The sequence below is a fragment of the Podarcis cretensis genome (assembly GCF_951804945.1).
Source record: "Podarcis cretensis genome assembly, chromosome: 8".
Taxonomy (NCBI): Eukaryota; Metazoa; Chordata; class Lepidosauria; order Squamata; family Lacertidae; genus Podarcis; species Podarcis cretensis.
In genome coordinates, this window is record NC_137177.1 from 40,968,999 (window position 1) to 40,995,596 (window position 26,598).

Sequence of the window (26,598 nt, forward strand, 5' to 3'; positions counted from 1 at the left end):
TACAGAACAGCTCCCTGCTCCTACTGCCATCCCTTCCACTGGGATAGAGTCGGGCTTCCTCTTCTGTGTTGGTGCGTCTTTTATGGGCACCTGCCTTTCCTTCCTCCCTCATGAGCATGTTTAAAAATTAGAACTTTCAGAAGCAATTCTACATTTAAAAAGCCACACACACCAGATTACTGAGCTCTAGCAAATCAAAATCAGGAAATTGTATATAAATACAGTCCTTCCAATTAATAAGATAGCTTATAAATAGTCCTGACATTTTCCAGAGACTATATCTTAAAGGTTTCCCAGCTATTTTCCTCCCAGTCACCTCTGGGTGTTTGCTGCCTTGTTGTTCCAGGAGAAAAGGAGGATCCCCAGTTAACACTGCCCATCCTTTCGCCTGCTTTCTCTGACTGTCGGCTACAGCATCATGCATGCTCCACCCTGTATTCAAACAAGCCAGCCATCTGTTCCTTCCATTCTTGGCATGTGCCCTCCCCTCCCCAGGCTGCAGCAGTGCATAGACAAAAAGTTGCATCTAGTCCTTCATGAAGATTGGTGTCTTTAAAGTACCCAGATGGAATAATCCAAAGGAAATCCATTGGAAACGTGAGAAGACAAACATGTTATTTCCTTGCTTATTTTTACTTCTTTAGAGGCAAAATACCCCTGACATTCCTTGACATCCCTTACCTTCCAATTCCTCTGTCCAAAGTCTCTCCTCCCTGTTGCCTCCTGAGGGCTGACCCCTGCCCCTTCTTCGTACCCATCTCTCCAATGCCTCTCACCCAGCCAGAGCAGCCCCCACCCACCCACTGACTTCCTCCTTTCAGCCAGGGTAAGAATTGCATTGACTTGCGGAAAACCCTGGGCAAATTTCAGCAGATTGTAGGTGTGTGTCTCCTGTGTCTTTGAAGCAGTCTTTGAAGTGGTGGTGGTGGGGGGGCTCCCCAAAGTCTGTCGCTCTCCAGCTAACGCCAGGTTGTCTCTCTTCATGTGTAGATGGGCCCCCCTCCACCTGTGCAAGGTGAGAAGCTGGAGCCAAACAGTCCGGCAGCATCAGCACAAGGAAGCTGGAAGGTAAAGTGGAAGCTCTTTTGTGCAGCCTCTTCTCTTGGAGAGACCCGGATGGCTTTGTCCTCCTCCTGCCTCTGCCAAATAGCTCTCTATAGTCAAGACCATTTGTGGCTTCCGGCTTGTGCTGTTGATGGCCTGGAAGGAGGGGACCCTGGGGAAGAAGCTTCAGGAAAAAGAGCAAGAGGGGAAATCTTAAGAGCAACATCAACAATAGTGACCAGCCTTTATCTTGTGCTGCTGAGCGTTCAGTGCGCTTCAAGCATATGAGCACACGCCAGCATTGGATCCAGGGACTTGTGCCACCAGCTGCCATTCTGAGTTACTGCTACCTCTGCTGTATGCCGCTAGGTCTCTGCCTCACTTGTAGAGTTGGAGAGGGCAGGGCACATCAGGGCTTGGCCTGCACCTCTGCAAGCATCACTAGTGCACCCACCACCTGACACTGCATGGCTCAGGGGCGCCTAGAAACACATTCAGTGCCTGGTGGGAAAAGTCCATCACTGTTGCTTTCTGGAAAAAATATTCCTGCATTGCTCTACTGGAGCTGGTCTGTTGGCTCTGTGTTGGAGCAGTGGGCATCTGCTTGCTTCCTATTGAGACACCTCCTCAGGACCTGCCTTAAAGGTTGTTATAGGGCTTCATTGCTTGAAAGCGCTAGGCAAATGTGAAGTATTGTTAGAATGCCACACAAGTTAGCTTTTGTTGCCTGGCTCGGGAGGGTTGTGCAGGGCTCACCCACTTTGGGGGGCCAGTGGGTGCATTTGGGATGCTGAGGGAGTGCTGTGGGCACCAGGGGTGGAATGACTGTTGTGGGGAGGGGTGTGCGCATGGCATCACACACAACGGCTGCCACATCTTGCAGGAGATGAGGCAGAGAATGGTGTGAGACTGCCACTTTGGACTCTGGTTTAGGTGCCTTTCCCCCACTGATGGAGGGAATAGGATGCAAGAAGGAGAGGAAAAGCACCTCCATCAGCTACCACTGCACTTGCCCACAGGGAAAAGCTCTTTGCACCTCTCCTCAGTTTAGAACGGAGCAGAGGGAGGGTGCCCAGTCCTGGTATCCAGTGAAAAGCTGGCATGTTTAAGGGGGTGAATCCAGGGTATGAGAGGCTGAGGGGGATATTGTACATTTCTGAGGGGATATTTTCTGAGCCCATTCACAGGCACCGTATGATGTATTGAATGGCGCACTGGCACCCCTGGGTGCCATTTTGATGATTCCTGCCTTAGGGTGAAGAAGTACCAGGACTAAATAAATAAAGGGCAGCCCAAAGGCCTCTTCTCTAGAAGAGCTGCTGTTCTAAAGTCTCAAGTGCTGTCCTTGACTTGGTGTTTTCTATCCCTTCTAGAAAGATAGAAGGAATTCATGGGCCTTTATGGGCAGACTGCCAAGCTGGCAGTGACATCTGTCTGTAGCTATTGACCTACAAGGGCTTTTGCTGAGATGGGTTCACCTGTACATCACTTGGACTGGAAATACATTTTGGAGTGCCACTCTGAGGCTAGCATCCCTGGCAGGATTGCACAGGTATTTCAGATCATTGCATAGGACAGCTGCTGGGCTGGTAAAATGGCTTTAGGGCTAGACACCCAAACATCACCCCTGGTTTGGCGTGAGGTGCTTTTTCCCTGTCCTGCCAACCTAGCAGTTCAAAAGCACATCAAAGTGCAAGTAGATAAATAGGTACCACTTCGGCAGGAATGTAAACTGCGTTTCCGTGCGCTGCTCTGGTTCGCCAGAAGCGGCTTAGTCATGCTGGCCACAAGGCCCGGAAGCTGTATGCTGGCTCCCTTGGCCAATAAAGTGAGATAAGTGCTGCAACCCCAGAGTCGGCCACGACTGGACCTAATGGTCAGGGGTCCCTTTACCTTTACTTTTTCCCTGAGAAAGGCAAGCAACGGTCCTCACTTGACCTATGAGCAGGAGTTAGACATGTGGGGAGATTTGCAGAGTTTTTTGTTCCCCACCTGTAAGACTTGGAGCCACCTTAATGCTTGTTTGCACTTCTAAATGCCCAGCCCCCAATAGTGGTCCCTGGGGCTTACGGGCTCCCATAAAATTCATGGGGGGGGGGAGCAGAAGGAGAAGCTCCAGACCAAGAAGAGGGCAACGGAGGGAGGGAATCTGCTTTGCTCTGGCCTGTGGCTGACCCTGGGCAGGAAGCGGCTTTCTGCTGACTAATCCAAGGCATCTTTGAGCCCGCTCTGGACTTGCTCAGTGGTCAGCCTTTCCCTCCACATGCTCACAGGGGCTTTGTTCCTATGACTGACTGTGTGACAGGCATCAAGACCACACAGGTTGCTGGGCTGATGCCTGGCTTCCAGGCTGGACCCCAATCCTCTGTCAGAGATGTGTGTGCCGATAGTCAGAAGAGAAGGGCTTCCCACCACCAGAAGTCACAGGGGCTTCTCAAGTCTGTCCTCTACTTTGTGGATTTAGCTGCCCAGGACAGCTCCTTAACAGGCATTGGCACTGCTGTGGCCCACAGCCAGAATGCGGTCCTCCAGGGCAAACTGGGCAACTTCCCGTGGCACTACACTTTAGCACCTGCAACCAGTGCACAGCTTTGGCAACACTTCAGTTTCTTCATTAAGTGTAATATTCAAGAAATGTACTGCAATTTAGATGTAGTGCAATTTCTCAGTGTACCTGTGTCTGGAGAGGTTATTTTCAAAGCTGACATTTGATGAAAGAATTACCTGCTCTCTTTTGCATTGCAAGAATGCCCAGCATTGGGAGAAGTTTGGATTACAGTGATTTGATTAGGATGTTTCTTCCGAGGCGGCTCCCAAAAGTTTAATTCATTACGCAGGGTGCTGGAGCATCGACTCTTCCATGATTAATTGCTATGTCATTATTTATCAGTGAACTGGCTGTCACCAATTCCCCATAGGTCCCTCCTAGCATGATATCACACAATATGCTTTTTAGGCTTGTTATTTATTTGTTTATTATTTGTTTTCTCTTTCTGTTGACGTGTTCTAGTAATGGGTGGCTTTAATTACTCTCACATAGATGGGGCAAATGTGTGTTCACTGGTCACTGCTGTCTCTTCCAAACGTTAGTTGTTTGCAAGAGCTGCATCTGGAAGGAGGGGGTGTCTTTGTCTGGAGGAGCAGGTTGGGCTGGAAGATGGCTGGCTCCGGGGCTGCCTGGCGAGGGCCCATCCATCTGCCAGAGACACTTGGCATCTGCTCTTGGGTGTGGGAGGAAGACAAACAGCTGCCTTCATGCTTGAAATCAAGTTACTGTCCACGAAGCGGCTGTGTGGCCAGCTCCCAAATTGGATGAGGACGGGGATGATGGCAGCCCCCCCGCCCCCCCGCTGGAGATGCTGGATGGAGGAAGGCAAAAATGGGCCATCAAGGAGGCGTTGCAGAGCCTCCGGGGATGTGATGTGGGAACACTGCTTTGGGGAAATGGTGGCACTCTTAATCTTGATCTGCGTGTGATGTTCTTTCTTACCTGCCTGGCCCTGAGAGTGTCTACGAAGGGGAAGGAGGCAGTTGCCTGGAAGTGTGTGTGCTCAAAGAAAGAGCTACACTCTCTCTGTTGTGGTTCTGGTGCCAGTAGATGCGCCTGCTCAAGTAGGAGGTTGATGTGGCCCTGGAATTGCCCCAAAGGAGCCCCAATGCCGCATGCCCTGCAGGTTTGGGGATCATTGCCCTCCCAGCAGGAGGAAGGAACCCCTCCAGTTGGCTCTCCTCCTGGGAGCTGAGCTCCAGGTCCCCAAAGTGTGAAAGGGGCCTTTGGAAGGGAAGGGGTGGGCTTGCACATTTCAGGCTCATGCTCATTGGAGATGGAAAGGTTTGCAGCTCATAGTCCCTTTCAGTAATGCAGCTAGAAGAGTCTAAGGGATCAGAGTTCTCTTTTTTTTAAAAAGGGATAGTTCCACAATTTAAAATCCCTAAAAATCACACTCATTCTAGGATGAAATGGAGTTCGCTTTGGCTGTCCCAAACACATTTATTTTGGGATAAGCACCTTTTGGTTGTTGAAAAGGTTAAAAGATAAAGGTAAAGGGACCCCTGACCATTAAGTCCAGTCGTGGCCAACTCTGGGGTTGCGGCGCTCATCTTGCTTTATTGGCCGAGGGAGCCGGCGTACAGCTTCCGGGTCATGTGGTCAGCATGACCAAGCCGCTTCTGGTGAACCAGAGCAGCACACGGAAAACTGCTAGGTTGGCAGGAGCAGGGACCAAGCAACAGGAGCTCACCCTGTCGCGGGAATTCAAACCGCCGACCTTCTGATCGGCAAGTCCTAGGCTCTGTGGTTTAACCCACAGCGCCACCCGCATCCCTTGTCGAAAAGGATAGTGTACCTTTAAAGCTAAAACATTAATCTGCGTATATCTGTAACCTTGCTTGTGCCTGGCTGGCCACCCTGAATACAGAAGGAGCCAGCATTGCCCCCTGGGGAAGAGGGGAAGAGCCAGCTGCATCTCTGGCCAGCTGCCTTGGGGTGAGATCTGGACCAGGCAAACTCCTCGCGCTTCTCCTTCCTGAGCTTCCTTTCTCTTCTCCCCACACCCTGGGCACTACAGGTGAAGTTTATGACACGGCCTCAAACTGCTTGCAATCTGGCTTTCCTTCCGTGTTCTGCTCCGCTTATCTCTTCCATTCCGTGTCTTGGGGCAGGGCTTGTTCCTGATAAAGCTGCCTTTTGTGGGCATTAGATGAGTCTGCCCACACGCTGCGGTTATCTGCTCAGATAGGGAGCTGACTGAAACCTCAGCAGCGCAGCAGAGGTAGCAACAGCTTTGCCACCCCCCTTCCTAGGCAGGTCACATCTCCTCTGCCTCTGCTGCTGCCTGGTGCTTGGAGGGAGGCCGGCTTCTCTGCGGGGGCTTCCCCACCGGCTTTCTGCCCTTCTTTGGCTCAGAGAAAAGTGTGATAAGTAGAGCGATGAAGCAGGAGGTGCCACGGCCTCTTTTGCTTTGAGGAGCAGGGTGGGGAGAGGTTCCTAACCTCCATCACAACCACCCCAGAAAAGCAGTATCAAACCTCTGGTTGGCCCTGTTGGTGGTGGCAGAGGAGCTTTGGGTGCTGCCTGGTTGGCACTGACCTGTGGCCTTCTTGTTGGTTGTGCATTGAACTCTGCACCTGAGTAGAAATTAGTACTTCCCATTTTCAGCACCCCAGCATGCCCTGCAGATACGTTGTGCTGTGCTCTGACGTGCCCTGACTCAAATGAAACTATTGGGTTGTTGTTTTTTCAAATTTCAGAGGTGCCTGTGCGACACCGAAATTGGGTGCCCCCTGCCTCTCATGCTCCATTCAAAATGATAGTTGTGGCGTCCCCTGCAACACCCAGTGTGACCAAAGACGTTGCGCTTCCCTAAATCCAGCTCTGGTTTAATTGTATGATGAAGTCCTTTCTTTTCTGTGTCCTGAATCTTTCAGTACGCAGCTTAGCTGGGATCTTGAGGTAAAGGATATAGACAACAATTCTAACTAACTAACTAACTAACTAACTAACTAACTAACTAACTAACAGATGGCTACGCATTGCCATTACTATGAGAAAAAGGGTATGTGTGGATTACTCCTTACTCCCTTTCTCCACACCCTGCATAACCACACACCTCCCTTTTTTCTAAACTAAAAAGCCCCCAAAGGTTGTAGCCTTCCCTCGGGGGAGCTGCTCTGCCAGCCCCTTCATTTCACTCTTTTTCTGCCTCTTCCCACCTGCTCTATAGTATCCTTTTGAGATGCACAAATTCCAAGATCTATCAACCTGGGCTTGGTACAAAACAAAACCCATTCAGATTGAAACCATTCTGAGTCCAGGGATTTATCCTAGAACTGAATGGCACTTACCACCTTTCCACAAAAAAGTCCACCCCGGGCTTTCTTCTTTTGGGGGGGATGGGGAGTCATTATGAAAGAATTGGAACTCAGAAATCCTTACTGATCTTCAGGTCACCCAGAGATCTCCCTGTTGAACCTGATCCACCTTCTGTCTGTACCTCCACCCCCACCCCAACCGGACCTAACCTTATGACTTTTAAACTCCCTGTCTCCCTTGTTAGATTTAATCCTTCCTTTTGCCCTTCAGTCCTGACTGCTTTTTGCTGTCTGCCGTTTTGAAGTTGTATAAAAACTTCAAATGGGTTGAAGGATGGTGAGTTGCCTCCATTGCCTGATTATTTTCTCCAAATTGTGATACCCCCCTTTGCGATTTTCTAGTCCCCTTTTGCCCAGTGGGCAGATAGTGTGACCCGCCAGGCCTTCGGGATTGCCTAGGGAGGGAGGGCCACATTCCTCAAGTGCACCCCCCTGCCTGCTCTCCCATGTGGCTGATTTCCACACACTTAATTGCAGGGCTAGCATCACTTAAGCTAAGCTGAAGAAGCGCCAGGGTCTTGGCCGCATGACAAAAAGTGTAAAATCAGAGGATCAAACTGATTTAGCCAGGGAAGCAGGCTGTGCCAAAGGCTGGTGCGGTGGAAAGAGGGCCCGTTGCTGCTGCTCCTTTGGCCCTGAGTTGTGCAAGTCTGCCTGTGTGTGCAGCACATCAGCTTCCCAGGCTGCTTCTTGGCCTGTCACTTAGTGTTAATGGTTAATGTTGCCATAAACCCGCTGTTGAGGTTTGTAATCTCTGGGAAGGGAAGCTATCAGCCAGCCATCAGAAGTGAAAAGAACAGTCTGTACCCTGCACAGGCAGGCGGTGGGTGGGGTGTTTATGGCCCTTCCTCGCTTCCTCTTTCAGCAGGGGTGGGGGAGAGAAAGAGCAGCTACTGGCTGCTGTCCCTGGGAAATGCAGAGAGGGGTTGTCACAAGGTCCCTTAACCTGGCTCTGGGGCAGGACAAGATGTCCTCTCACCTGATCTGCTGCCAGGTGCTCCATCTGCACTCATGGGGGGGGGGGGTTGGGGGGGGCAAAGCAGAGGGGCAGCTCCCCTCCCTCCAAGGTACCAAAATGAAAAGAAAGGACAGTCTTGTGTTCTACACACACACTTCCTTCTCATCTCAGGGTCTCCTCAGCCCACTTCTGAGTTACTTGGGAAACAACTACCACTCTGCTCATCCCCATTTGCACATGAGGGTCCCAAAAGCTCTTGGACCCCATTCAGTATTTGTGCTCTGTTCCTCCCCATTGTGGCCATGGTACAAGAGTTCAGGGTGGGGAGAGAAAGGGCAGTCTTCCTCCCACAACTCCAAGCCCCTGCTTTGTGTGGAGCTACATTTGTGTGCATACTCAGCCTTGCCTCTGGCTGCTAACTTCCCCTCCTCGCTCTCTCCCTCTGCCAAAAGGTAAGCAGCATCTTCTCCAAACAGAGATCTGCTTTGTTGCCCATGGACTATTAGTGGCAGAGGTAGTAAGGATAACGGCAGTGAACCCTAAGAATAGATGTTCTCATGGTGGCTGGCCGGGTGCCCTAAAAGGGAAGCCCAGAAGCGGAAGCTGAGTGCAGCAGCCCCCTCCCCAATTGTGGTTCCAAGCACCTGGTATTCAGAGATGCACTGCCTCCAACAGTGGAGGTAAAACATAGCTATGAGGGATAGTTTCTATTGATAGTTTTCTCCTCTGTGAATTTCTCTAATCCGCTTTAAAAGCCAGCCAAGTTAGTGGTCATCACTGCTTCCTGTGGGAACAAAGGGCATCGTTTAACGATGTGCGTGAAAAACTACTTCCTTTTGTCCATCGTGAATCTTCAGCCTTGTGAGAGAGGGAGGAAAACTTTTCTCTAGCCACTTTCTCCATGCTGTGCATCATTTTATAAATTTCTATCATGTCTCCTCTTACTTGCTTCTTCTCTAAATGAAAAAGTCCCAAAAGCTGCAACCTTTCTTCATAGGGGAGTCTCTCCATCGCCATGATTTTGGTTGCCCTTTTCCAAACTTTTTTCCGCTGTATGAAATCCCTTTTGAGGAGGTGACCAGATCATGCACACAATATTTCAAATGTGGTTGCACCATAAATTTGTATAACAGCATAATGATATTGACAGTTTTATTTTCAGTCCCTTTCCTAATGTTCCCCAGCATGGAATCTACCTTTTTCACAGCTGCCACACATTGGGTTGAGATCTTCACCAAGGTAACCATTATGCATCCCTCAATTGGGAGAATTGTTCATGTATTCCTACCCTCTGCTTCCCTAACCCTAAACCCGTAAATGTAGATATGAAATTAGGATTTTTTTGCCCCAATGTGCCTTACTTTACACTTGCTTGCACTAAATTGCATTTGTCATTTTACCTCCCATTCACTCCCTTTTTGGAACTCTTTGAATCCTTTAAGAAACGAACAAAAAACCCCAGACCCTGAACAATTTAGTATCATTAGCAAATTTGGCTACCTCGCTACTCACCCCTAACGCTACACCCCTCTATTCAGAGAACTGTTCATTTATTCCTGCTCTCTGCTTTCTGTCACAGGAGTACCTCTCCTTTTTATTCCACAACTGCTTTGACTTTGTCAAAAGCTTTCTGAATGTCCAACTCTGTGTCAATTGGATTTCTTGTCTATATAACACCCACGAAGAACTTTTAATAGGTTAGTGAGTCAGGATTTCCCCATGCAAAGTTGCTCTCAGAAAGCCAGGAGGTCATTGCACCTCACACACCTGTGACTTCTGCCCACTAGGCAGATTAGTACCATAGTAAACATAGGACGGTTAATGTAAAACACTGGCAAACCCTCAAGCTGGCTTTCTGCCTGCATTCTAGCAATTTTGTAGTTTATTGAACTACAGTGGTACCTCAGGTTAAGTACTTACCGTATTTTTTGCACCATAACACTCACTTTTTTCCTCCTAGAAAGGGGAAATGTCTGTGCGTGTTATGGAGGAAATGCCTACGGGTGGCATGCCCACGGATTTTCCTCCTCTAAAAACTATGTGCGTGTTATGGTCGGGTGCGTGTTATAGAGCGAAAAATATGGTAATTCGTGCCGGATCCGTTCTTAACCTGAAACTGTTCTTAACCTGAAGCACCACTTTAGCTAATGGGTGCCTCCTGCTGCCGCCACGCTGCCGGAGCACGATTTCTGTTCTCATCCTGAAGCAATGGTCTTAACCTGAAGCATTATTTCTGGGTTAGCGGAGTCTGTAACCTGAAGCGTATGTAACCTGAGGTACCACTGTACTTTATTAGAAGCTTAGGTTTTGCTTAGATCAAGGAGAGGAGGGACAGAATAGGATTTGGAATTCTAACAGCAAAACACACGTGCATGATTTTGTCACACTGGTACTTTTAATTCTTGGTTTGTTTGTGGGGAAATGCAGTTTGCACTGCTTTAATTCTGAATTAATGAGCCCAAACAACATACAAATGCCTTTGGAAATCCTGACAGTGTGGACTTCTGCCCTGCAGTAATGGCTTATGGAGGCCACCCAACAGCCAGCCAGGCCAGTGTGTGTGTGTGTCCCCGTCCTCCTGCGGTTTATGCCTGGACGTCATGACTGGGTTCCTGTGTGCAGTAGAGGAAGGTGATAGACCCTCAGTGTCAAGGGGAGAAGTGATGAAGGCCCAGAGCACTTTTCCTAAAACAGGGAGCTGTGTTGATTGGCCCTTGGGTAGGTCTGGGCTTTTGCTGGGACCCCAGTAACGTCTGATTGTGATGGTGAGAGGCGAGTTTGGGGTTGCGGTTTCTGGGCCCAACTTTTTATTAACTGGCAAAGTTAATGGAGCGGCAATCCAGAGCAGGGAAGTGGAGGAAGCTATTTTCAGAGCTGCCTTTTTGTGCAACAAATCACAAGATAAACAGGCATTTTGTTCCCTTTTCTGTGCGTGCGCAAGGTATATAAACAGCAGATCCGTGACTGAATGAGTTGTAGAGCCAAGGTCACATCCCCAGGTTGTGGGTGGAGTCACTTGCCAACACCTGAGCAGTGGCAGCAGCAGCAGCAGTCAAGATAATGAGGCAGCAGAAAGGGCTGGAGAAGTGCCAAAGGACCACCACCAGCCCCTTCTCTTGCCCCCACCCCAACTGCAGCAACTGCCCTTCATTCTTCTGCATCCTATACTGGGAGAATCCCAGATTGTGGTCAACTGCAGACCAAGCTGCCGCATCCTGACACAGACTGACACAGGGGGTGACAAGAAAGGGGTAATTTCTGCCCCCTTCCTGTCATGCTTGCCATTGCCATTGCACAAGACCGGACATCCTGTGTCTTTCTCTAAAGGACAACCGTGTGTGCAAATTATAAAAGAAAAAAATTAAAAGCTGCTGTGCTGAATGACCCATATGGTGAACTGTGGAGTAAAAGGGTGGATGTACTGCTGCTGAAAATGCCTCATGCAAGGCAATTCAATCCCTGGTAGTGTTTTGTGTCTCTGTGCTTGTTCTAGCATCTCCCAGCTACCTTCCTCCTGCCCGCCTTTTTTCTGATCCTATGGTTGCTCTGTCCCCTCTGCCCCCCGCAACCTTACCACTGCCGCCTTTGCTTTAGCAGAGGTCACATCTACCCTATGCATTTAAAAGCACATGGTTTCCCTCATAGAATCCTGGGAACTGCAGTTTAAGGGTGCTGGGAATTGTAGCTCTGTGAAGGGTGAACTACAGTTCCCAGGACTCTTTTGGGAAACCAGGTGCTTTAAACGTATGGTGCGGTTGCAGCCTTTTGAGTTTTCAGGCAGCATCTTCATGGCTTGCTGACACAACCTTTCAGTCGCAAATTCCTGCCTCCCTCACTGCAGATTTATAGAATTTAGTTGTGCTTTTCCAAGCATCTCAGGGCAAAGATCCTGATGCACCTCCATCATCTTTACATTTGAACTCCCTCAAATTACAAAGAGCCTTGGAGGTCTTCCCTTTAGTGCAAAAGCCCTCAAAGTATGCACCAATGTGCTGTGAAAGCTCTGCTGAGTGGGGCTGTGACTCAGGTACACCCATTAATCCAGCCTGTCAGTAACAAGGGCAGATTTGTCCCTCCCCCTTTCCTTGGAATCTGTCTCGGGAGGCATTTTACTTTGATAACGAATTTTCCTGCTCCGCCAACCAGAGCCCAGCATCCCTCACCACCACCTTTAAACACTTAGTTCATGGCCCAAGTTCATGGCAACATTAGCCATCTTGGCAATATCTGCTAATTGGGATAAAGCAGCTCTGACCTGATCCTCCAGGGGCTACAGAGTGGCTGCCAGTCTACTGTAAGCACTTTCTGTGTTTGCACATTTCATTATTCATTGACAGGAGACGAGTCCATTTCATGTCTTTTAGGGTCACTCAGTTTATTCTTCCCTGATAGTTCAGCAGAACTTGACCCAGTATGAACCGCAGTGCTAATTTTGGGAATCTTTGTTTGCCTCCAGTTTTCCATCCACTGCATGACCTTTCCTTGGTAATGGTGATTTTTTGGAATGTCAGTGAGTTTTCCATGCTGTTCACCCTATGGCTTAGGAACAGAAAGGCAACATAAAAACAAGCAGCAGCAATTAATTAATTAATTAATTATTATTATTATTATTATTATTAGGTAAAATGGTAATGGACCTCTGGACAGTTAGGTCCAGTCAAAGGCAAGTATGGGGTTGTGGTGCTCATCTCGCTTTTCAGGCCAAGGGAGCTGGGGTTTGTCCACAAACAGCTTTATGGGTCATGTGGCCAGCATGACTAAATGCTTCTGGTGCAATGGAACACCGTGACGGAAGCCAGAGCACATGGAAACACTGTTTATCTTCCCACTGCACCGGTACCTCCTTGCACTGGTATGCTTTTGAACTGCTAGGTGGGACAGAGCAACAGGAGCTCACTCCACCGTGCAGACTCGAACTGCTGACCTTCCGATCGGCAAGCCCAAGAGGCTCAGTGGTTTAGATCACAGCGCCAACCACTCCAATAATATTAATAATAGTAATACTGGTGGTAGTAGTAAAAAAACAGTGCAGAAGTGTGTCTGGATTGTGCCTATTTAATCTTCTTGTCATAACAATGCTTGGAGGTAGATCATCTTTATTATTTACGTGCAGCCACTGGAGAACTGAGGCTAGGAGGTGGTCCGTTGTCCACCCTTGTCCACTCTTTCTTTTGTCATTTTCCAGGATGTGACACTGGCTTTGGAAAGGTGGCTGCTCATCACTTAGACACCTTGGGACTGACCGTCTATGCTAGTGTCCTGGATCTGAAGAGTCCTGGCGCAGAGGAGCTTCGGCAGAGCTGCTCGTCGCGCCTGACCCTGCTGGAAATGGACCTGACCAAAGCTGAGGACATCCAGAGAGTCTTGCAGTTCATCAAGGCTCAGACAGTGAGGACAGGTAACTTGAGAGTGTTGGCAATCTGAACAGAAGCAAGGTAGGTGTAGGATTCTCAGAGTCTCACCTTTGGGATTTGAAACAAAACATTCTGGGTTTCAAGGCTGGAACATGAAAGCGGGTGGTAAGCATAAATCTCAGAATCAGATTAGATAGTTGAGTGAATTTCTGAAAAAAAATCTTCAGTTTGTAGGCTGTCTCATATTAAAATGTAACAATCAAACAAACAATCTCCACACCAGCAGTTCTAGGGTACAGTTATATAGGGGTATTTACCTATATGTTTTTGCAGGTGCAAAAACATTTTGAGAAAAGATGTCGGATGGTGGGTTTTTGCTTAATTCAGCAGCAGCAAAATGTCTTTGTTTGTCCACACACATGGAGGACAAGCGGCCAGGGGAAGAGCAGCCATTTGCTAATTTATTTTTATATATACCACTGTATCATAAAAATAGGTCACAGTGGTTTACAACAATATAAAACCATGCAGCAGAACTGTAAAGATGGAAAGTAAAACAATTACATACATCAGCAAACCAGTTTCCTTCTTGGCATGCAGGGCTCTGGGGCCTGGTGAACAACGCCGGCATCAACACCACCCTTGCGGATGCGGAGCTGACGCCTCTCCACGACTTCCGCAGCTGCATGGAGGTGAACTTCTTTGGCACTTTGGAGCTGACCCAGGGGCTGCTGCCTTTGCTGCGCTCCTCACAAGGAAGGATCATCACCATCAGCAGTCCAGCAGGTAAAGGGAAGGAGAAAACCTTCCATGGGATCTGGTTTCACCAATGGGAAAGAGGGGGTGTGCCTTTGGGAGTTGGGCTGCCCTAGGAAGCTGCCTTCCCTAGGAAGTCAGGCCCATTGGTCCATTGAGCTCAGGGCTGCCTGTACACTGACTGGCAGATTCCACCGCTGGGGATTGAACTTGGGACATTCTGAGTGCAGAACAGGTGCTCTACCAGTGACCTACAGCCCTTCCCTACTGTTTGACCCTCCTGCAGTCAAGATGGGGGTAGAGAGTAACCCCTCCCTCCTCTCCTTCTGCAGGTAACATGCCGTTCCCCTGTTTATCTGGCTACGGGGCATCCAAAGCTGCTCTCAGCCTGGTCATGGACACTCTGCAGTATGAACTTGCACCCTGGGGGATCCAAGTGAGCGTCATCCTCCCAGGGTATTTCAAAACAGGTAAGAGAATGACTGGGACCGCTGGCAGTGCACAGGGTGGGTGGGTGGGATAATGTGTCTTTTCCTTGTCCGCTGCTGAGGACTTGCTCTGTTTCGCAGGTTCCAAGGAAACTGAAATTATTGGGGGGGGGGTTTCAGGCGTAGCACAGCCTGGGTGTGGGGCTTCCCTTACTCTTTATGTGTGCAGTGAGGCTTCTAGAATACACCCAGCCAAGATTTCTTCCCCAGAGCTACCAAATCCAAGGAAAGATCCAAAGGAGTCCTTTAGGGAAGGGAAACAGGAAGACAGAGCCAGGAGAGGCAGCTCCTCCGGCACCTTCATGAATGTGGTGGAAGAGGTACCGAGTTTGGTGCCAGAGTACAGGATCCATCAGTGGGAATTTTGCACACCACAAGGAGCTGCCAGTTCATTCTCTTACAGATACATTTGCACTTGGAGGATTGGCTTTGACCCCTCTCTCTGAAGCCCTTACTGACAACCACTTTGAGATACTTAATATAATAGTAAATAGTCTATAAGCAAACTAAAATAAAAGTAAAAGAACAAATAAATGTCCCATCTGCCTTGTTGCTGTAACTTGGAGAGGCCCCTCCTGGGCATCACTTGGGGCTAACTCTCTCTCTCTCTCCTCTCAATGCATGATTCCTGCTTCTTGTGTCCCATCAACTGCTCCAATCTGGCTCAATTTAACTGCTATTATTCATTTCATTTGCAAGATCCAAATGGGAGGAGCAAGGAAACATGAGGAAATGCTGTCTTGTTGCTTGGCTCATGCTGTGGCTTTGGAAATTGTTCCAAACACTGCCCTTATTTTTTCAAGTTTCACTTCAGTCATAAGGACTAGAAACATGCCTTAAGTGGAAGCTGAGATTCTGGGGAGGCCAAATTTTGCACTAGATACCAAACTCCAGGATGGAGGAATTGTATAAGCTACATGGGCTACACCAGCATGGCCTCCTCACCACCTACAAAATAGGTTCTAAGAAATCTCTTACTCCCCCCCCCCCAACCTGTCTATTCTTTGCAGATGGTTCTTGTAATCATGCTTATTGGAAAGAAAGGAAGGCTCAGCTGCTGGCAGCTCTATCCCCTGAACTCCTGGAAGCCTATGGAGAAGAATACCTGGAAGACATCAACAGGCAGTTTCTTGCTTCCATGAAGTTTGCTGTGGAGGACCTCAGCTCAGTTGTGGAGAGCATCGTGGACGGCCTCCTGTCTACCAGGCCTCTGGTGAAATACTACCCGGGGAGAGGCCTGGGCCCCATGTACTTCATCCACCACTACCTGCCCCACACCGTCCGCAACCTCTTCCTCAAAGCCTTCTTCATCAACCCAAAGTTGCCCAGAGGGCGCCAGCCAAAGCCTTGCAACAGCCCCCGGAAACAGTGAAGGGCAGCTTGGCAGAGAAAGCACCTGGGAAAGACTTCATGGCCCAGAGTAGCTGCTTAAGGTGTTTCTACTGAAAATGCACCAGCTCATTTGTGTCAGTGCAGGGAGAGGACAAGCTGTGGCCATTGCTGCTACCCAGCCATTAATGCCTTTTTCCTAAGTGAGCATTAAAATTATAGGAAGATGGTGGGATTGGGACCCATTCGCTTCAATGAACAGAGTGCTGGAAAAGCCCTACTGAGACCAATGATTGTTGCATTTGGGGAAGGGGGGAGTTACCAGTGGCAAGTGAACCCCTCCCTCCCAATTACTGGCTGGCTTTTCTCTCCCTCTTTGTGCCAAAGGAGATGGCCGCTGCTGCTAAGTGATAGTGAAAGGGCTTCACCATACCTCAGCTTTGTGATATACCTCTCTGTAAACTTCAGCTGAGCCAATGCCATGTCTCCTCACTGTACCGTGTCTTCTTCACTGCAAATAGCCAAAGGCCTTTCCAGCTTCTCAGACTGTATGTAGCACCCCCCCCCACCCCCGGCACAAGCATGGTAATATTCATTAACAATAGTCACCATAGCAATCATGAGCAAAATCAAAGTATTATAATTAAGAATCTATATCAGCCATAATTGGTACCTATTAGAATCACTCAGTTCAATCAATAAAGTATTTTTTGATATTAAAAAAATGCACACCTAGTTTCTTAGCAGCTCTGGAAACAGTAGCCACTGAGTAAATAATACAAAACTGATTATCAATTAATAGCTTAATTTTATCCAAAATTAATAGCTTGTGTTTTATCCAAATACTGAGGCAGCATATGCTAACAAGGTTTTACTCCCTTGGATCCACATATAATGGGCAAAAAATAATGAGTTGTAATTTTAGATTGCCTGCATCCAAAAAAACACCCACCCCACCCCAGTTTTCATTGATTTCATTTATTCTGCTCCACAGTCTCAGGTGTAAAGCAGATCAGTTCACATACATACACACACAGTGGTACCTCGGAAGTCAAATGGAGTCCATTCCAGAAGTCCATTTGACTTCTAAAATATTCAGAAACCAAGGTGTGGCTTCTGATTGGCTGCAGAAAGCTCTTGCAGCCAATTGGAAGCCATGTTGGACATTCAGGTTCCAAAGAACGTTTGCAAACTAGAACATTCACTTCTGGGTCTGCAGCGTTTTGGAGCCAAAACTTTCAAGTTGCAAGATGCTTGTCAACCAAGGTACGACTGTATTCCAAGATTTCCAAGTCTGATTTTACTCTACAGAATTTTAGCCCTACAGAATAGTAGGGCTAATAAGTCTCTACAGAGGGCAACTTCCAGGCACTTGGAAGGCCCACCAGCTGACCTCCTTTACAACCAAAGAATTTTAGGAGCTGACAATTTGTCCTAGTGACTTATATTTTAATAGCTGCTAGTTCTCATTTCCAAGAACTTTTGTCAATACCTCTATGGATTGGGCCATTTACATTTCTGGGATCTGTGACCAAAAACTATAATCTTAAAGGTGAACAATTAATGTCTAAAGAAGAACGAAATATAAGCAACATTAAAGCACAACTTGTTTAAGGAGAGTAATTCAAGGTTGTTTGGTCTAGAGCAAGATGAACACCTTTCATTCCACCAACGCAGGGAGGAAAAAAGAGGCAGCATGCCTGCAGCAAAGTTGCTTACATAAAAATAAAAATCTGGCCAGCTTGAAACCCTGTTTTACTGTGTCTGTATAAGGGTTCAGGCTGAACCCCACTTACCTGAGAGTAAGCCCTTACTTCTGAGTAGACGTGACTAGGATTGCCACCTTACTTGTGTCAAGATCCCATAATGACCAGCCCTTACTTTTGTTGTAATATTACAGTGTAATAATAGCTGTATGAGCCAAAGAAATATTTTGCTAATATTAGCTGTAGCCAAATTGCACCATAGCCAGATCGAAGGTGAAGGTAAAACCTATGAAGGATGAAAATAACTGCTTATTTGGACCCTTGAGATAATGGGAGATTAAATGGTGTAATTTGTAGCCTGGTAAGGGTTCAAATTATGTAGAACAGCATGTATGTACAAAGGGGCTTCTCTACATGTGTTCAACTGAAGGGGCTTGGAGCCTCTGCTCAGCTGGGGGCCATGTGAGAAGGCTGAAGGGGCCTGTGGCTGGAACTGCTTGCAGCAGCATCCAAGTATTCATCATAGTCACTGGTGTCTGCTCATTTGGAGCATCAACCTTAAACATTTGGGGACAAGAGGGGGATCACCCAATTTCACAAATTGTTGTGTATTTGTGCAAATGAATGCAACACATTATAGAACGCTGCTTGTGTGGATCTTGTTAGTACCTCTCATTCCTGCGGCTGACCTCAAGGATGCTGGGTGTTCTCTTTTCTTGCTGCTGCAGCAGCAAACCTGCTGTTCTTCTGTCCTCCAAGCCTCATCGCCATGCAGGAACTGAGCCAAAAAAGGCCTCCCCAAAGGGGGCCTCTCCTTTGCCTCCAGAAGAGGGCAGGGACTCCCAGGCAGATGGCCTACAAATCTTGTCACGAAGAACAAGGTCACGATTGTCACTTGGAAATAAATTAAAATGGTTACTTCATACTTTGGTTGTGTATCTTGATGTCCTGGGGGAAACTCAGTGAGTCAGGTCATGTCAGAGAAAGTGCTTTGTTCCAGATGGTGGCAGAGGCAGCCAGTGCACATCCAGGCAGTGTGCAGAAAACCCTGTCTCAGCTCAGGGGGGACCTGCCACTGGCAACCTTACATAGGTCCTGGGGCTGCAGAGTAGTAGGGGCCACGTGCAGGCTGGAGCCAAGGGGCCAAGCCAGATCCACCACCACCCCGGGGCTCCCTACCCCCTAGTCACACTCAGCCTATCCTTCACACAGCTGCTATGAAACTTGTCTGGATCTCCTAAGGGGAAGACACAGGAAGAGATAAATAAAGATGTAACAAAACAAACAACTTCTTAACACACATAGGGCAGCATGAAGCATCCACCCAGCCCTTCTGCATGTCCTGGCACTTCCTTCAGCCTTAGCCAGTGATGAAGACTTGGGTAATGCCACTTGCAGTCCCAAGACCTAGAGGGCTGCTGCTTCCTCAGCCTCACTTTAATGTGGAGACACCACAGATAAGAACACATCACCTGTATTTTGCATTTGTATGGTGGGAGGCAGGCAGAAAGTACAGTGGTGCCTCGCAAGACGAAAAGAATCCGTTCCGCGAGTCTCTTCGTCTAGCGGTTTTTTCGTCTTGCGAAGCAAGCCCATTGATGGCTTAGCGGATTAGCGGCTTAGCGGATAAGCGGATAAGCGGCTTAGAAAAAGGGGAAAAAAGGGGGGGAAACCCGCAGGAACTCGCAAGACATTTTCGTCTTGCAAAGCAAGCCCATAGGAAATTCGTTTTGCGAAGCACCTCCAAAACGGAAAACTCTTTCGTCTAGCGAGTTTTCCGTCTTGCGAGGCATTCGTCTTGCGGGGCACCACTGTAAAGTCAGCTGGCCCTCATGAGGTGCAGAGCAGCGGCTGCTTTGCTTCCCACCAGCAGAGGTTCTATTCTCCTGTCCCTGACCCACCAAAGAACCCCTGAGCATTGTGGGGGATTTTGCAGCATGTTTCCATGTGTCAGACCTCTGCTCCTCACAGCAATTCTGTGGATGTTTCGAGGCTTCTGATCCATCTGAAAAGTCCTGGGGCAGGGAGCACAACCACATCCCCCTGCTAGAAATTTCCAAGCATCTCAGACCCTGTCCAGGAAGGGGCTGCTTCTCAGAGGGCCAAGACAAACCAGCGGAGCGCTGCAATCATTTGGGGAAATAATTTATTGTCACAGTTTAACAGAAAGGTAATGAACAGCAAGCAAAACTCTTGAGGGGCCATATACCATGGAGCCAAGGTGACTCATTTGGAAGGAGAATTGAAACGGCCTCTTTCCATCCACACCAGCCAGAGAAAAGCCTCCCCACCCAGCAGCCACTTACTTTGCACATACAAAGGAACTGAGAGACAGCCCCCCATGAAAAGAGGCACAGCCCAGGAACACCTTCCCAAAGTGCTTGCAAGCAAAGAGGCTGGAGCCTGCTGGCTGCATGAGAAGGGCCGGGGGCTGGCAGGCTGGGTGAAGGAAGGACAGCTTTTCTGCAGTGAAACCTGAGACCAGTGCAACTCACAGCAAAAGCCCCATACCCTGAAGAGGGCCAGGGGAAGACCCACCACAGAACCTGGGGCAGGGGAGCTCCCTGATGAGGCCAAGTGGTTGCTGCTCTTTAGGAGTCCTAGTCATTCTTCCAAGTGCGGTTGGGGAGGAGCCTAGCTTGCAAAACACCTCCAGGGAACTGGCTGGCCAAGCAAACTGCTCTGCCACTCGCAGAGAGGCATGTGCAGCCACAGATCTCACTGCTTTGCCTAGTAAGTGGGCAGGATGCTCCAAAGCCAGCACCACAGGGAAGGAGGCTGTGCCAAATCCACGGGACTGTCTCGGAAGCGGAAGTTCCACAAACTTGCTTTAAACCCACTGAGTGGTTGTGGCTTCCTATGAAGAGCTGCTGCAATGGCAGAGCTCCAAGGACTCCCCCTGCCCTGTACCCTTTGCAGAGCTGGACTTCCCAAGACTTTCAGAGAGAAGAGCCAGGAGAGTAGAGTCGGCTGAAGGATGCAGTACAACGAAGCCTCAAGTTGTACAAAGACAAGCAGATGCTCACAGTCGACACAACACAAACACATCTCTTCACTGCTCGCATGACATTGTGCTGGCCGACCAAAGTGTTGCATGAGGGCACAGCGTTCCTGCTGACCCTCAGAAACACCCAGAATCCCTCCTGTGGAGGGCAGTAAACTTCTAGTAATACTGAATGATCTAGTCTGATCTACACAAAGCACATACAGTGACACGTTAATGAGCAAGGAGGCAGGGCCCCCCACGGCCCAGCAAGACCCCAAAGGCTCCTCCCGGTGGTCCCTCGGAAAGCTACATCCAGGTCTGGAACTTGGGGAAAGGGAGGCGAGGAACCTGTGGACTTGGCTGGGCAGGAGAGAAGGGTTTAGAAGATGGGGATGTAATTGTCTATCTTTGCCCGGTGGCGCTGGGCGATGCACTCTGCAATCCAGACGATGTTGCGGCACTCTTGCTCCTTCAGCTTCACAAAAGCATAGAAGACACCGAAGTGGAACTGGTTCAGGAAAGCCAGCTTGTTCAGCTTCACCTATTGAGAGCAGATACCAGGTGAGCAAACACAGTCCTGCCAGCCGCTCTTTCTGTGCAAGCATTTCACAGCAACACCCAGCCAGCTAGGAGGAAAGTGACACCACTCTCCCCTCTGGCTTGCGTGTGGAGAAAGGGGCCCACAGACAGGATCCAAGCTGGCCCCAGGAACCTGCTCTGTGTCTCTGCAAGGGGAAATTAGCTGGTGAGAAGAATACAGAGTACAGAACACCCCTGGACACATTCACACCAGCTTAGTCTGATGGGCTAACAGAAGCCTCTCCTAGACATATGAGTGCTTGGCCACTGTCATCTGTGCTGCGTGCTGGTTCACACCTTGCCCAGGTTAGCACAACCCTCAGTGCTTGGGGCTGCTTTGAAGGACACTTGGGAAACTGCAGCTGGTGAAAGTAGGGCAGCAAAATTATGATCCTGGGACTGGGAGATGCATCATCTTTGCCAGCTATGTTGGTTCCCAGGCACAATTTCAAGGGCTGGTTTTGACCTCAAAAGCTCTCAGTGGATGAGGACCAGAGGAGGTCAGCAGCAAAGCCAGAGGGCTTTGGCTCTTCCACAGAGTGCTCAGGCTTCTGGGCTCCTTGTCAGCCCCATGGCCATTCATGCTTGTCTGATCTCAGCAAGTCAAGACAGAATAAATGCCTCCTTGGCATAACGGTGCCTTACCCACCAGACCTGTGGCATCAGATAAGGCAGGGACCAGGCCCAGCAATCTCAGAGTGGCCTAGCCCTGGTTGGTATTGGTAGCGGCTGCTTCCTTCCACACTCTGACTCGTTGGGGTGGGGGGAGAGGTGCTCCCTGCTGTCAGCTTCCTCTTGGCTGCCAAGGACAGCACTAGCAGCTGCAAAGTAGCTGGCTGGCTTGGGACAAATGCATACAAGGCAGAAATAAATGCAACAGTGGATGTGTTGGGGAAGCTTTCAAGAGAGACTCTTTGCTGGCCTCACGCTGGGGAAGTGAATCATCAGGGCAGAGAGTCTCCAAACGCCCTGCCCACCGTGTTCACGGGGCTAGTCAAGCTTGTAGTGCAATCAAGGCACCTGATAAGCAAGGGAAGCCTGCTCACCTCATGCTCAAAGAATCGGTCCTCGAGAGTCTTGTCCCCTGGGTTGCTACCAGCTCCTTCAAACAGCAGCTTATATTCCTGTGGGGGAGAAAAGCTGTTACAAGACGAGTCAAGCAAGGGATCAGCCTTTCGACAAGCATGAAATGAAACAAGCTCAGAATGCCATCACTGCTCCCTACTGGGGCCAGAGAAGAAAGCTGAAGGAAGGGTGGATCCTGGGGTGGGGTGTGTGACTTTAAAAAGCACAAGAAGTAGCAAGGCAGCAACACCGCCATGCATGAAGTGGCTGCAGGAAAAGGGAAAGAAGAGCCCTGCAGCTAAAGAGAGGAAGAGGGATAGAGAGGGAGGGAGGGAGGAACACACCAGGGCTGGGGGGGGGGTTACACTAAAAAGCATTTGAAAAATTAGCAAGTTTTGAAGGTCAAGTTCATTAGAAGTTGACACAAATATGGAGCTTTGATGGGGGGAGGTGTTGCTCCTCCATCAGTAGTGAAGGTTAAAGCACTAGGCTTGCTGGGAGCAGGGGGAGAGACACGATACTGCAGCTTGAAAGCTAGGAAAGTGCAGTACTAATGACAAAAGAAAGTGGACTTTTCAGTCTCACCACCCCTGGCAGAGAGCAGCCCCTGGGAAGGTCATGCTATAAGCTGCTCTGGTCTACCCTCTTATGGGATACAAGGAAGGAGGAGTGTGACAAAAATGTGGAGAGTGACACAAGGAGGGAGATTTATCCCCATTTTCAAAGCTCCAAAACGTTCCGCGTTAATAGCCTGATCACTGAAACCACAGCCTGCTGCTGACAGCTAAGTACCCTTTGCCTATGGGTGAGGACTGAACAACCACGTGATTGCCCCAGAAACAAAACATGCCCGCCCACCCCCAAATACTACACTGTACATTGTCCTCCTCCCCCCTGCCCCGGGCCCAGCTCAGAGGCAGGAAGCTTACAGGGTAGTAGTCAGCCACTGCCTTGACTTGCTCATAGTCATCTGCCCTGGCCAGCTGAGCCAGGCCCTCTGGATAGAGCTTTCCACAGTGGGGGAAGAGCTTTGCACGATCCTCCTTGGACAGCTCTGTGCCAAAGGAGTTGATGGTGATGATGAAGGCTCTTCGGTCAGCTTCAAACTGCAAGGAAAGAGAAGGGCAGGTTAGCAGTGTTAGAAAGGGCAGCAGGAGCCCAGCACCAGCACTGCCCCCCCAAAGCGGGCGGCAGAGGCCAGCAAGACCTCCAGGGCTCCCAGCAAGGCTGCATCCCCTCCTACCAACTTTTTGTCTGCAGGAAACAAGGGACTAAGAGTGGGATCTGACCAGCTTCTTTAAAAGTTTCTAATGTATCCTTAAATGGGGGGGGGGGGGGCAGCCATATATATTAAGTAAAGAAGCAAGGGATGGTGAAAGGAGGAAGAGTTCAACTCAAATATATCCCTGCTGTGGCCAAATTAAGAGCCCTGATAGCTTCCAGAAAAGGCTTCAGTTGCAACTTTGGCAGACCCCTCCCAAAAGGGACAGAACAGCCTTTTGAAGAGGGAATTCTTGGCTGGGCTGTGGCAGAAGGTAGAGAGACAGGCAATGCTCACTCCAGGGGCGGCAGGAGTTTCTCTGCTGGCTGGCCCCACACAAAAGCAGGCAAAGGGGGCTGCCAGCTGGCTCCTACCTCCAAGATGGGGCACATGGCATCAGCTGTTGTGCCGCCCAGGATTTTGCAGAACTTGTAGAAGGACTCAAGGTAAGCCTGGGGGGGACCAAAGCAACACAAGAAGAGTCAGTGAGCCTGTCAGAGCCCAAGAAGAACACAGTCACATCAACAAGGAGGAACAAGGGCTGCTCTGCACACAGGAGGTACCAAATGGTGAAGGTGCAACCAAGGAGAGGGGCAGCTCCTTGGCCTCTGCCCTACCCCTGCTGTTTCATCAGTGTTTTTGAAAGAGAAATGCTGTAGGGACAGGAATCCAGAGCATCTTCCACCCAACCCAAGAGTCCATCCAGTGCAGAGACAAAATGGAGAAGCCTCAGCAGCAGCTGCCTAACGTAAGTTACCCCAGTGCCTCCCTTACTTGCTCCCTTTACTGGATAAGTAGGAGGCTACTGGACCAAAACAGCCGCCACATCTGTGTTGGACTTGACAACACTGCGTGGCACAGGGAGAAACTGAGGAAGTAAGTGCCACTCCTTTGCACAAATCCATTTGATGCAGCAAGCAGGAAACGGCCCATCTGAGGCTCCCTTCTATCGCTGGAGGAGGAAGAGTTGTTTATGGGTATGGAACAGACGCAGTGCTTCACCAATGGAAGAGAGTCCTCTACCTCCTGCGCCACAGTCAGCAGCAAGTGACTCAACACATTTCAAGGAAATCCACCTCTTTGCTGTTGCCACCTGTTAGTTCTAGGCCTGCCATTTAGAGCAAGAGAGGTGAACAAAAGGACCACATTCACCCTCTGGCTACCTTTTGGAGTCTGCATGTGCCAGGGTGGGCATGGCCACCCAACACCCTCATTTACTTACACACACACACACACACACACACACACACACTGTATCAGCTGAGAAGGGAGAGTTATCACCCTCTCTTTACTTGTCAATCTGATGACTCCCTGAAAGCAAAACAAAAACAAAAAAAATAGGGCACGGCATCCCCCACTGAAGCACTGTGTGTCTATTTTTTCTTTTTCCTGCTGCTGTCAAATTGTGGGCTGTGGGGGGGGGTTAGGAAAATTGGCCATGGGCAGGGCTGGATCAGGCCTGAGACTGGGGTTTAGCCACCCCACCCTGCTGTAGAGCAAGAGAAAGAAAGAAGCCTGCTCCACTTTCTCACAGACTTCAGAGCCCTTTGGAGACTCCCTTCCTTGTGTCTCCCTGTAACCTTCATTTCTCCAGGATCAACATGCTCAGCAGCTCTTTCAACTAACCCTCACAGGACTCTCCCAGACCACCACCCCCACTGAATCCACACCACCCTCTTCAGAAGAGACTCAGAATCTGTCTCCTGTGAGATGTGCTTGGTTGCATCACTGTACATCTTCCATGGACCAGTCCAGTTGGTAGAGCACAAGACTCAACCTCAGGATTATGGACAAAACGTTCCTGCACTGCAGAGGGTTGAACTAGATGACCCTTGTGGTCCCTTCCAACTCTGCAATTCCATGGTTCTATGATTTATTTATATGAAGTGCCTTGTGTTGCCCAGGAGGTCCTTCTTTGAGGGTGGAGGATAAAGAAGGGAATCTTCCACCATTTTTAGAGGTATTATTTCCAACAGCTGTTTAACTGAAGCTTTGCATTATATGTTGTTTTAATTTGTTGTGTATTTAGCATGGTGAAGGACAGAGTAGAAATATGAATAAAAGTCAGTCATGTCCTTCTAAAACTGAGGTGCCCTGAATTGGACACAGGATTCCAGGGGGGCCTGACCAGACCCAAATTCCACTCCATGTCTCTTGGTGTAGAGACAGGGACCCTTTGTGGGTGAGTGACAGGTGCCCAGACATTGCTAGAATCCAGCTCCCAACACCCCTGGCTGTGCTGGCAATGCGAACCTCAGACAGCCTCTTGGGGGGATTCACTGCCCATCCTTGTGTCAATGCATGACAGCCAGGACTTTCTGCTGTGTGTAAGGTCCCAAGCAGGAGCCCAGCAGTCAACACAGCCTCTTTGCTTGCTTGGATAGCAGCTCTCTGCAAACATCCTTTTCCTCACCTGCCCTTTAACACTCTGGGTGTCTCATGTAATCCTTGGCTCTCCCCCTGCAGACATGGATCTACCTGTAGCTAGTTAGGACCAGTGGGATCTAGGAGGGCAGCTGCAATCCAGGCACCCTCTGTTGCCAGGCATGTGAGATGGAGCGATAGTCACGCAACCACAGCAGCATCACTGCCCCCCCCCAACATTTACACACCAAGAACAAATCTTCTGACTGCGGAGCAGACTGATCCACCTCAAACCAGCCGGTGCCAGCTGGAAGAGCTGTGGCAGACAGGCTGCTCACAGCCCAGCAGGGACACGCCCTGAGGTTAGGTGCCAACCATTCCCCTCCACCCACCTGGCTCCAGCCAACCGTGTTAGTGACTGTGTCAGGGCAGTGACAGTGCTGTACTAAAATCCTACAGGAAGGATAATCACTAATTCAGAAACAGCTTGGCATGCACCAAAGCTCAGTGACTCATTAACTTGGGGGGCTTGGAGACCCCCACCACCCCCACCAAGTCCTGCTAGGCAGAAGGAAGCACTGAGAGGGAGGGGCCTTGGGTGGGACAAATGGCCCTTTCTGTCAGCAAGGGCAGCTGCAAGTGGCTCTTGGCTCAGCAGCAACAGCCAATCGGCCTGGCATTTATTTATTAATTACCATGCTCATAATTTGCCCTTCATCTGAAAATCTCATGGCAAAAACACATAGAATTAAAACCAAAGTCGTCATCCCCTGAATATAATTATCAATAACCTTAGATATAATAGAATTAAAACCAAACAGCAATATTCAATTGCAT

General features: G+C 49.3%; 2 protein-coding genes across 2 annotated transcripts in view; one reads left to right on the plus strand and one right to left on the minus strand.

Moving 5' to 3' along the window:
- Nucleotides 1–18,429, plus strand: part of HSD11B2 (hydroxysteroid 11-beta dehydrogenase 2) — a 28,461-nt gene extending 10,032 nt beyond the window's left edge. The window contains exons 2-5 of the mRNA XM_079988119.1: nucleotides 13,059–13,271; nucleotides 13,828–14,013; nucleotides 14,316–14,453; nucleotides 15,482–18,429. Of these exons, the coding sequence (XP_079844245.1) occupies nucleotides 13,059–13,271; nucleotides 13,828–14,013; nucleotides 14,316–14,453; nucleotides 15,482–15,843 (899 nt within the window). The 3' untranslated portion in view covers nucleotides 15,844–18,429. The remainder of the gene's footprint in view (nucleotides 1–13,058; nucleotides 13,272–13,827; nucleotides 14,014–14,315; nucleotides 14,454–15,481) is intronic.
- A 1,206-nt stretch (nucleotides 18,430–19,635) lies between these two features.
- ATP6V0D1 (ATPase H+ transporting V0 subunit d1) overlaps nucleotides 19,636–26,598 on the minus strand; it is a 33,088-nt gene continuing 26,125 nt past the window's right edge. The window contains exons 5-8 of the mRNA XM_079988120.1: nucleotides 23,772–23,849; nucleotides 23,066–23,242; nucleotides 22,118–22,195; nucleotides 19,636–21,033 (exon numbers count right to left, since the gene is read on the minus strand). Coding sequence (XP_079844246.1) covers nucleotides 20,872–21,033; nucleotides 22,118–22,195; nucleotides 23,066–23,242; nucleotides 23,772–23,849 — 495 coding nt within the window. The 3' untranslated portion in view covers nucleotides 19,636–20,871. The remainder of the gene's footprint in view (nucleotides 21,034–22,117; nucleotides 22,196–23,065; nucleotides 23,243–23,771; nucleotides 23,850–26,598) is intronic.